Source organism: Melozone crissalis, unplaced genomic scaffold, assembly GCF_028551555.1.
Source record: "Melozone crissalis strain CALT ecotype California unplaced genomic scaffold, PUWL_Pcris_2 ptg000027l_1, whole genome shotgun sequence".
In the NCBI taxonomy this organism is placed as follows: domain Eukaryota; kingdom Metazoa; phylum Chordata; class Aves; order Passeriformes; family Passerellidae; genus Melozone; species Melozone crissalis.
Genome location: NW_026535805.1, coordinates 66,971,447 through 66,983,736, shown reverse-complemented (window position 1 = coordinate 66,983,736; position 12,290 = coordinate 66,971,447). Strand labels below are relative to the sequence as shown.

Below are 12,290 nucleotides of genomic sequence, written 5' to 3'. Positions count from 1 at the left end.
CTTCTGAAACCAATTAATTATCATGGACAGCTCAGTGAATATCTCTATTCACAGACATCGTCAAAGAAGCAGAAGATTTTAGACTAGTTCTATGTGGGAACATTGTCAGGTGGCAGCTGACAGCATTTGCTTTGAATGCAGGATTTAATACACATGAAATTTTCTCAAAAGCAGAGTATAAGAAAAAGACAAAGAAACCAATAAGCAGCGTAATAAAAAACAAGGCATCAGAATGATGGGAACAGTTTTCACAAGGGAGTTTCCTTGTGAAAACAATAATGAAAGGTTTGGAAAATGACTAACTGTTTCTAATTCTAATGTGTGCTACATAACATTAAATTTGGAATTACCTCACACAAATTAAGGAATTTGACTGAAGGGCATTAGTCAGGTTAGCCCCTCCCAGCTCTCTGCAGTCAGTGGAGACTGACAAGCATTTCCAGGGGGCTCTCAGCCACTCGGATGTTCACTGTCCCGGAAGAAACTCTTTTGCTCCATTAACCACAGAGGAAGCTTTAGTTGTTGCCTCAGTTAAAAGCCTCAATTTAGATGAGTTGAATCCAGGCCTGAATAGCCATGCAATACAAATCAAATATGAATGAAAATGAAATTGCTTTAAAAAGATTTCTCTTTTAACATAACCATTTTGTATGTATACCCTTAGGTGGCTCACTAAATGGTCAAAAAAATATTAAGTACCATGTCTGAGATGGGGGCAGGGCCCATCTGTCATGAAACAACACAGGCAAGAAAAGTCAGGACCAATAAATATTAGAAACATTGGGAATTTTGTGTAAAGTCCTCTGCTACATAGAACATGTATATAATTCTGTTGACTTATTGCACTTCAGGTGTGATTCAGACCTCACAGACATAAAGCCAGTAGGGAGGAAAATTGTACCTTTTCAGGAGTCCCCATACACAGAATAGTTGATGGGACTTATTCTTTCACCCAAGAAGAGTGAGGGATTTGATTTAGGATGAAACACTACTCCTTTGGAGCATAATTTTTTTCAATCTATATCTTAATCTGGCAACCCACATTTACTGAAATCAGAGCAGGTATTTTCAGATTATGAGTATTGTAGGAGTGTGCTCTTCACGTTCAGTGTGAATCTTCTTAACAATTAAATATTTAATATAGACTGAAAATAAAAAGACCAGTATTTATATTTGTAATGAAAAATAAACTGAAAATATAATGTTTAATAGTGTTTCTTTGCCTCTAGCATTCAGTATTTTTCTTGAAATCTTGAGTTACATTCCTCAGAACTGAATTACTTCCACAATTCATATCCTCAGTTTGATATTGATTAAAAAAATGCAAAAAACCTAAAACCATTCACTAGTTACAACTGTCATATCTGCAGTTAACCTATAAGAAAAATTATAACAAGAATTTCCCACCTGACTAACACAGCTGGCCTGACTGAGCGTGCTCACTGCTCTCATATAGCTCTGATTCCTTGAGCGAAACTTTGGGGAATTGTAGTTTGCAGAGGGATCCAGGTTGTGACCCCCAGGCACGTCACTTGCAGTTTGAAGGTAGCTCTGACTACAAAGGAGAAAGGAAGAAAGAAAGGAAAGGGTGTAAAACTACAGATGGTATCAATTAGGACACTAAAGGCAGTAATTTGTATGAGACACACAAACCCACTCCCCTGGGTCCAAGTCTTACTTTATAAAGCATCATAGATCTGTTGTAGCCAAACATCTTAGCACAAGCAGAAAATCTGTCTGTGGCTCTGCTACCTAGATGGTATGAAATTTAAAGTCTTTGCTCTATTTAAACATCATCAATCCTCCTGGCTATTAATGTTGAACGTTACTAAAATACAAGGTCGAGGTCAACAGGAACAAAAAACACAGCTAAAGCACAAGCCAAGGTAACTAAAAATCTTTTTTCATAGATAAAAATCTGTTACTTGTAATCTGGTTTTCATCAGGGTTTTAAGCATCAAGAGCCCTTTTATCTTCAAAGAATTTATATAGTTTTACAAAAGATTAAAGTATTCCATGTTCAGCTAAAAAAATAAATTAATAAGGTGCTCAGAGCAACTGCATGAAGCTCTAGAAATTGTTTTATTACAACACTTTTCCCATTTTGCAGGACTAGGACCATAAAAGCACAGTGAGCCCTCTTCAGTATGGTTTCACACAAAGAGTATGCTAGTCCCCATGTTTTGTTTTAAATGTATTGATAACATTCCAGAAAAATGAATAAACCTGAAGAAAGCGCAGTACTTTGCCTCGAATACAAAAAATTAAAATCTGGTACACCAGAGTTCAAAGAACCTTTGTAAATCAGATTTTAGAACTTTCCCCTGCACGTCAGTGCAGAAATGAAGTAACGTCTCCGATGATATTTGTTTTCATACAGCAAATAGGCAGCTTTTATATTTATTCCTTAAAGGTAGCTTGAACAAAAACAGTTTCTGGGAAGGTAGATTTGTGCCAGTTGGATGCCTAATATGGGCCATACAGTTGCTTCATGCTGAGCTAGCAGAGTTGGTCAGTCCAGCAGTGTCTGTGCCATGTGCCTGGGCTGTTGGAAATTTCCCTGTGAAGGGTGAAATTTCCTCTCTGGAAGAGCCAGATCACTCAGCGAGTGAGAAAGCCACAGGTTCAACTCCTGCTGCAAGATGAAGCACAAACCAGGGTTTTGTTTCTGAAATCATATTTATCAAACATGGAGCATGACCACAGGCTGGTGCTTGAGGAAGATCTCAGCCTTCCTCATGGAGCAGACACAGCCTGAGTTTGGATGCAATCCCTGAGGAGCACTTTGGGAGGAATTGCGCGAGGGCGTACACGGCCCTAAGTCCGGCTAGCTGAAGGGGTGAAGCGGCCGACGCCCCTGCGCATCTGAGGCCAGCCCCCCTTGGCGTCCTGGCCTCGGGCTGGGCTGGATTGCGGACTTGGGTTCGCGCTGGACGAGACGAGAGAGGAGGCGACCACTTGCTGGGGGTAAAACGTCGGTTTATTGAAGAGCCCACATGCAGCACAGGGCAAACCAACAGGTGGAAAAACCCACAGCAAAATGGCCCCGAACACGGGGGGAGACAAAGTTTTACAGGGAAGGGGTGGAGACGGGAGGGGAAGCCCAGCTAACCAATCGGGGAACATGTGGGGAGGTACATAAGAAAACTGACACAAGAACTTATCCAATAAACATAGAACAAAGGAGGGGCCCTGGGACGCCAGCCAACTACGACCCCCAGAGAGAAGAATGTTCTCGAAAGCAGGGAGGAGTGGGGGGTGATTGACTGGGCCCAGGGAGGAGGAAAACTTTACTTATATGGTGGGATAAGGGAGGAGCAGTTACGTAACTTGGGAGATTGACAAATAACGGGGGCAGGGGTAACCGTGGTAACATAACTGCCAAAGACTCTGTGGCGGGAAAACTGGAGGGGGAAGAACCATCTTACAAAGAACAGGGGGGGAATAATACATAAAATGGGGGAACAAAACAAGAAACTTAAAAACACACTACAACAAGGAATCTCAAACAATTTATCATGGCTTTGCCTAGAAAAGCAGAGTACTGAGATCCATCTCTCTGTGTGGCCATGTCCTTTGATGTCTGATGTGTGATGATCCAGTATTCCCTCACACCACCAACTGCAAGAGCAGATGGGATTTAGAGACCCTTACACTTGGGAGGTCTGTTCTCAGGCATTTCCATGTGTTCTTCCATCTCAGGGTCAACATAGACATAGCCCAGCTTCCTCAGTGCATCTGCCTTAGATCCACAGAATCATTTAATTTGGAAAAGGCCCCTGAGATCATTGAATCCAGCTGTTAACTGAATGCTGCCAAGTCCACCGCTAAACCTTGTCCCTAAGTACCACATCTACATGTCCTTTAAATGCCCCCAGGGATGTTGACTCAGCCATTTCCCTGATAATCATTTCAATGAAGAAATTTTTCCTAATAAATTCGCTGGAGCATATCCAAAGAAGAGCAACAGAGCTGGTGAAGCAAAAAAAAGGATGGATTTTGTTTTCATCTTTGTTAAAGGGAGACATTCTTTCAAAATCCCAAGAAATTTCCCTGGAGAAAAAACCAATTCATTTCTTCCTGTCTATTCCTTTCTTTCTATAACCTCATGCCAGAGATAAACTATATGGAAACTATGCTATAACTGCTAAAACCAAAATGAAAATGTATGAGATTATTGCAGGTATGTGCTCAGAGGTTAATTAAGTCATTACAGTCAAAGTGATTCTATGATTAAGATAACAGGCTGATAGTGGGTCTAATTTGGTTCCAGATGATAAAAACAAGAGCATTTTTTTGTTCCCATAGGTATGAAGACAAATATAATAGATTAGGTGAAGTGGTGTAAGGCTTTACTATCCACATTTAGTTGCTGGATGTAACTAAACTGCCTTTCCTCTATAGATAGGCTGATGATTGACAGCTGCTCTGTGTCATTCTGATTTTTGTATATGCTTTACTTATGGAATCACAGAATGGCTCATGTTGGAGGGGACCTTAAAGATCAAGTAGCTCCAAACCCCTGCCAAGGGCAAGGACATCTGCCACTAGATCACATTGCTCAGAGCCCATCCAGCCTGGCCCTGAACACATCCAGGGATGGGGCATCCACAGCTTCTCTGGGCAGCCTGTGCCAGGGCCTCACCACCCTCACAGTCAAGAATTTCTTCCTAAGATTTAACCTAAATCTCTAAGTTCTAAAGTGATCCCCCCTTGCCCTATGAGTACCTGCCCAGGTACAAAGGCCCATTTAGATACTGGAAGGTTGCAAAGGAGTCTGCTCTTCTCCAGGCTGAACACCTCCAGATCTGTCAGCCTGCTCCAGTCCTCTGATCACCTTTTGGCCTCCTGTGAGGCTGATCTAAGGGCTCCACATTTTCTTGTGCTGAGGATTCCTGACCTGGACATATTATTTTTCCAGGTGGGGTCTCATGAGGGTAGAGAGACTTTTAATCTGTCTGGTATTGCCAATAAACTCTTTGATGTTGTTATGTTAGCATTTTTCAAAACAAATAAGTCCCCCTTGGGTGTTCTGCTTGCCATCACCAGGTGGCAAAATCTAAATTCTGAGTTCATAAACAGTTTGTTAAAGAGATGTTTGCAATTTCATTAAAACATGGGCTACATTAAGAAAAGATAGAAGGAATAGAATTAAATTAGAAATTACTGCATGAAACACTCAAAATTAATTAATTGAAACCTGATTCTAATTACTATCCCCTTCTAAATAATGATTTAAAACCTAGTATTTAATTAATCACATACTGATTCCTAGTTAGGTATTTCTATCACTAAATAACATCAACAATTTTTACAGCAATAATTTCTTATGGAAAGAAGCCCAGTATTCCATAGTACTTCTAAGCAGCTGAGTTTGGATGAATGAGTGTGGATATTACCTGATAGTTAAATGATTTTTCATTTATCAGAGGAGATTAATTGATTCATGGAACTAAAGCAAAGTAAAAGAAATGTTACATATGAAGGCTTTAAAAGCCTGTAAAAGCAATTTTACACTCATTCGTGTAACACTTTGAAATTTTCCTGTTAAATAGAAATTATTAGTTTTTATTTCTAAGATATAATCTCAAAGTTATCCTCTAGGATAATTGTGTCAATGATGGTGAAAATTATGACCTTGCTATAAAAATGATCCAGGAAGTGAAATACAAGAGTTATACGGGGAAGTTGCTCTCAAGTGTCATGATCTGTTGCCCAAGGAAATCTCATGCTTGTCAACAGTGCTAGAAAACACAATCAACACCTGGCCTTAATAAATGCTGACTTTTTAATGACATCCACTCCATCTATAAGCTTAGGAACAAAATTCTTGGCCTTCATTTCCAGAACATCAAAGTTCTTTTGCTTTGAAAAAAGAAATTAATTTTCTTTTATGTTCTGTAGCAGCATAGATGATCTTATACCTCAGCTGATCACTGCAGAAGGGCAAGACAAGCATGTGCAAATGAGATGTTTTAACAGATCATCTTCAGGACCACTAAAAAAATATACACAGTAACATCAAAGAGGTGGCTCTAAAAATCAGCACCATGGAGAAGGAGGAATAGGGTGAGACTAACCGGAAAAATTAAATTAGAGCATGTCTGCTCTCTTCCCACTTGCTTTTCTGAATAGACTAGATTTTAGGAAGAGATGTCCTTTAAAAGCTTTTCTGCCCCCAAGGGTTACTTTCCATTTTCCATTGGCTTCAGAAGAAGTTCCTGGCAGCCAGGCAGAGGTCTTGAATTTAATGAGAAATATCTTATCTGAAAGAAAGGCTCAAAGCCTAAAGAAATTTTGGGGAACAAAGCACTTCCATGTAATGACCATACAGCTGTTGAGAACCTCTGCTCTAAAAGTGAAGGACTCCCAGTGAAGGTAGCTAAATTTGCAGTAGCACATTCAGCACTCAGCAGATTGCCTGAGTGTGTTCAGGGAGGAAAAATACTGTATTATAACCAGACAAAGTGAGCTATAGCATGACATGTTTATCTGGGACAGTATAACTGATAGCATAGCTGGGATAGCCTGTCACTCTGGCACAGAGTGAATGGCAGTGAGGTTAGGCTGCATATTCCAACAAAATCAAGAATAAGGGAAGAGACAGTAGTCCAAAAGCAGTCCTAAGCGGTTTGTAAGAATCTTGCATTACGGTCTCTATTTTCTTGCATTTCTCTAAACTGCAAAAACTCAGGCTTCTGTGTCCAAACCTCACATATTCTGATGATCCTACTCGAAAGCTGCCCCTTCCTGCATGCTCAGAACTCACATTTGCCAGAACCCCCAAGGACAGGTCTTTTTCATTCTTGACCCACCCAGATCCTAATCTTTACTGTTTCCTCTTTAAGTCCTAGCTAACAGTTTCCTGTTCAAGATGTTCTAAAACACCCCCCAGAAGTCATCACTGGGCCACTTATCCTTCTGTTCTCTGCAGATTTCAAAAGTGCCCCCAGCACCTCTATTTGTCATCAAAGTCCTGCTCAACCTGCTGAGGCCACCTAATCCCATCCCCTCACTTAGGAGACTGCCACTAACCCAAAACCTCTTCGACTTCTTGTGCAAACTAACTGTTCTTGCCCACACTTCATCAAGAGTAAAGTTTAAGAGCAGAATGGGGGAAAATAATTGCAGGAAAACATCTGTTTTAACCTTATCACAAGTAACAAGATGTGCTAAAAGAAACCCAAACCCAAAGAAACTAAAAAGGATGACTTTTAAAAAAACTTTTGATTCCAACATCCCCAATTTAAATTTGTGCTTTTCCTTATCTTCTAGTCATCCTTAACAGGACATATATCAAAAATGTAGAAAGAAATTTGTTTTCTTTTACTGCAATCAAAAAGCACTATATAAGGTTTGTGAAGAGATTTCAGAAGATGGAAAAGGATGTCTTCATCTCCTTATCTTTTCCCAACTTAGGCCTTTCTAACAGAAGACTTGGAAAACCATGAGCTATTTAGAACATGTTTTAATGAAGGGAATATTAATGCAAGCTAATCCAATAGCTGCAATAACACATTAATGATAAGGGAAGGGCATTAACTAATGATAACAGAAAGACTTATTTCCTCATCTTCAGCAATCTAATACTTAGCCTTCCATTTCCTTTTATATTAATGGTGTATTTGTTAAAGGAGTAGGATACTTTATAAATAAGAGACAGATAACATTATTTAGGTTTTTTCTTTGAATTCCAATGTTTTATATATTTATGGAAAGTTTATGGAAAGTTTATGGAAAGTTTATAGTATCTGAAGTAGCACGGTGACTTCACATATGGCACTGGGGGATTGGAGGCATTCCCACCACCGTGTGTGCCACAGCACCTCACACCACTCAGTCAAAATCTTTCACTTTGGCCCATCCTTTGTTGTCACCGAGATAGATGCTGATGAACACCCAGGATGGTTTGTGGAATATCTCCTGAAGCCTCTTGGCACTGCTGCATGATGAGTATTGCTGTGAGCTGGATTTACAGCACACAGGACTGCAACAGGACTTACACAAACACTGCATGTTTTGCAGAGGACGAATTGTTTTGTTGTTTGGTGAAAAGGTATGTATGGTAACAGTACTCTTTTACTTTTAGGACAGCTTGCAATGCCAGAATTAGAAAATATACGTCTTATAGCTAGTCCAGGGTCAAAAGAAAACAAAAAAAAATCACAAAATCACAGAATCAAGTAGGTTGGAAAAAGCCTGTGAGATCATCAAGTTCACCCTATGACTTAACACCACCTTGCCAACTAGATCACAGAACTGAGTGCTATGTTCAGTCTTTCCTCAAATACCTCCAGGGACAGTGACCCTACCACCTCCCTCAGCAGCCCATTCCAATGCCCAATCACCCTTTCTGTGAAGAATTTCTTCCTAATGCCCAATGTAAATCTCCCCTTATGCAGCTTAAGACTGTGTCCTCTTGTCCTGTCACTTGTTGCCTGCAAGAAGAGCCTGACCCCTGCCTGGCTGCAGCCTCCTTTCAGGCAGCTGTAGAGAGTGATAAGGTCTCCCCTGAACCTCCTCTTCTCCAGGCTAAACACCCCCAGCTCCCTCAGCTGCTCCTCACAAGACTGGTGTTCCAGACCCTTCACCCGCCTTGTTGCCCTTGTATGGACATGTTCCAGCACCTCAATGTCCTTCTTGAAAAGAGGGGCCCAAAACTGGATACAGGAATTAAAGTGTGGCATCACCAGTGCCAATGTGGTTTAACCCACTACAGCCAAGTACAGAGTAGAAGCTAGAAGCCCCCTTCTTCCTAAATATTCTAACTCATGAGCAGAAATACTTGACAGCCAAGACAGCCCCAGAGGAAAAATGGACTATATAACTCCTGAGAAAGGGATCCCAGTCACACTGGTTTCATTTTGTATTTTACTGTCTGCATTTTCTATTAAGTGATTGACATCACATATTTTATCCTAAACCTTATACCATTGTATAAAACAGTACTATTGTGATGCCAGCAATACACTTGCCAAGGTCATTCCTCGATCCACTCACATCCAAAATAGTGATCACTCCCCAGAGTACCTCTTCTCTGTCAAATGTTCAGTCACCAGTGCACCCTGGGTCAAGGAGGCACTGAAAGTGAATTAATGTTTTCTGAGGCCTCTAAAAGTTGCAGCAAGAAGGTCGCCTTCTGACTCTGAATGGGTTTATCAGGTTTATTCAGGCAGCATCCAATATAAAGAAAGTCCATGTTCCATCAAATTAATTTTTGGAATTGCCATTTTCTAAAATCATACCTTTTTATTTTCATGATCATGCCTGCATTTGTGCAAAAATGTGAAAGTGAATGGGAGCATTAAAGAAAGTACAATCACTTCTGTTAAAATCAGTATATGCAATTCACAAGTATCTTTCTGGGACAAAAAGATAAAATTTGTAAAAGAATTCATCTTGGGTGCCTAAAAGGGAGGTGCATTAGAATTATCAAAGTAGCGGCAGTTATCAAAACCTATTTTATTGAGAGATTTGCATTTCAATGGATATTCATTTCTCTATCTGGACCTATCTTAACTGTGTCTTCCTAGATACATGAAATAACTCATTGACCAGAATCTAATGATTATAGCTTAGGCAGCAGGGCCATTGTGTAGCAGCTGCGAGTCACCCTGCATCTCCATGGAGCCCTGCTGGAGTCAATGGAGCTCTGCAGAGGCACCCAGATGTGCCTGCATGCAGCCCATTGGAGAACTCAGAGTGGTGACATTAACTCTGATTCTCCCTTTCAAGCAGCACATTTAGTCTGGCTCTTTGGAAAACCAAAAGTGCACATAAATCTCATAAATTCATCTGTAGCAAAGAATTCCTTTTCTAATATTTGCAGTCTGAAGCTTCTCTTTGATCAGTGGTAGATATGAGAATTTGGGCCAAATTAAATGGTTTAGGTGCCTAGATAGTTCATCATTAACCCATACCTTTTAAAAAGTGTGCCTGAAAGATATTCAATATTATTACAGGAATATGTTAGGAAAGAGGTGGAGGCTGCTGTTTCTACCCTTATGAAATGCCTACTAATCACTCACTGGTAGGAGAGAACTCTTACTGTCAGTAAGTGTTTAGGGATTTGGTACAACATGAACCAGAAGAGAATGAGAGGAAATCATCAGAATCATTAAACAGTCTGGTGGTTTGATCACTCCTTGCAAAGATAGAGAGGATGTAGGCTCAACCAAGCCTGTATTCCCAATCACTCAAAATGTTCCTGTAATAAAAAAAGTAGGCTACAAGAAATCTAAACTCTAAACTTTCAAAAAGGTGACAGATTTACACATATAGCTAATCTATAGCTAATCCTGAGTCTTGTCCCCTTATAATAGCAGCAACAAGCTGGTCAGCATCAACAAAATTCAGGCAAATGCTATGGCAAAAATTCAAAGGGCATTTACGGTGCCCCATTAGGTCTATGGATCTAAGCAGAACTCAGATATTGGATGTGTGTTCCTAAATCCATTTGTGGAATTGAAATATTCATTAATTTCCTCAGAAAGCTATCTCACTTTTTGCTTTTGGTGCATATACATGTACACATGCAAAAAGTCTAATTTGGTAGAATAAATGTAGGCTAGGGCCTATCAGGACTCATTAAAGCATCTGAATGTGAGCTTAATTTAAGCATACATGTAAGTCCATTAAAACCAGTAGAACCAAAGAAAATAAATTACTTTCATGCTGAAGTTGAAGATAAGTTGAAGATATTAATGAGACTGTAATTTCTGGAGAAACAATTGAGTAGAATTGGGAAAAGAATTTTGCGTGTGTGTGTGTATATATATAGTGTGTATATATATATATATATATACATATACATCCACAAAATTTCTGGCTTTTTAAACAAAAAAATCTTAATTTTCACATCCTTGCTTGAAGAAGCGTTTCTGTACACATCCTTTATAGTCCTATTTAGTTTATATTGAAAACTAAACAAATGGGGAAACCAGCTTTTGATCCTTTTCAAATGAAAAGTAAAACAAATAAATTTGTTGGAAGCAGAAACAAATAGGCACCAAAAAACAGAAACATATTTTCCCTTGGATGTCACTACTTGTGCTTCTTATATTGACCTGAATCTTACTGCATTTTCACCACAATCCATCATGTAATTGCATTTTTCTGAGAAAATCCCATTTATTCCTGAAAAGTCTCTGGACTTTGTGTAGAGCCTTAGGATCCCCCTTCCATCCCTAATCCAGGGTAATACATTTCAGTCCTACAACATAAAGCTGGTATTTACTAAAATGAGGTAGGACATCTGGGCTCAGTGACTCCCTGTGTTTCACACTGTGCTACTTCTCAGAGAACAAGATGCCTAACACTGCTTAAGAGCATTTGCTATTATTCTGCAAAGGAAGGAAAGATGGGGATCTCTTTTGGCCCCACAAAAGATGTTTCCTAGGTAGCCAGATGACTGTCTGCCCTTCATCAGCATTCCCTCTTAACCCTGCAGCCTAATCTAACCCAGATCTTACTGACTGCAGCAGACTATCACCATGCCAGTGGCCCTCTGATTACATTATTAGTTGATAAGGCTTTGTAATTAGCCCTCAAACTCTCCTCAGTAAATCTCCAATTTCACCCCTCAGAGACTCTGAGTAGATGCTACTGCACTATAGGGCCTCAGAAAGCTACTAATGAAGTGTGTAATGAGGCTTTTTAGAGTCAGAAGATTGAGGGGAAAAAAACCCCAAAGATAAATAAAAAGCACATAAAAGATGAGGGTTCCTTTTCTAGTGATTTTGCTCATCTCTTCTATTACAAATATTTCTCAGGAGTGGCTTCAAAACCATTCCTATTTTAAAATGTAGAAGCTCTAATGGCAAATTGAAGTTTACCTTAAAAATTAAAAAAGGCTTGGATCACTGGTGCACAGCAATGGATAATATTGAAAGAGGACACTAATTTCTCTAGCAAGGAAGGTGTGCTTTAACTCTCAATCTGAGAAACTCTGCAGCCCACCCACTCCCCCACATGTGCACACTTACCCACAGCCTTTTCTGTGTACATTGCCAAGGGGTATGTCTTAGGAGAAAAACCCACAAATTTGTTTGGCACTAAAGAATAGTGGAGTCTGCACTGTCATGGGCAGAGATGGATGAAAACCCACAGGGCTGGTCTTATGCATTGCTTCCAAAATTCTCCTTTGGCTTTTTGGCTTTCACTTTCTAATGTTGTAAGCATGGTATGGTTACCACAAATGGTTGCAAATGGAAAGATTTTTTTAAAATGGAGATTTCCCATGTATCCTAGAGGAGTCTGTGCTATTCCATGATTCCTGCTGAGCCAGGGGG

At 39.9% G+C, this 12,290-nt stretch overlaps 1 protein-coding gene across 18 annotated transcripts in view; it reads right to left on the bottom strand.

Annotated features, from left to right (window-relative positions):
- The window catches only part of DLGAP2 (DLG associated protein 2), a 450,442-nt gene that overhangs the window by 49,181 nt on the left and 388,971 nt on the right, over positions 1-12,290 (bottom strand). For all 18 annotated transcript variants that reach the window (XM_054280610.1, XM_054280612.1, XM_054280611.1 and 15 more), the window contains one exon: positions 1,408-1,555. In XM_054280610.1, coding sequence (XP_054136585.1) covers positions 1,408-1,555 — 148 coding nt within the window. The remainder of the gene's footprint in view (positions 1-1,407; positions 1,556-12,290) is intronic.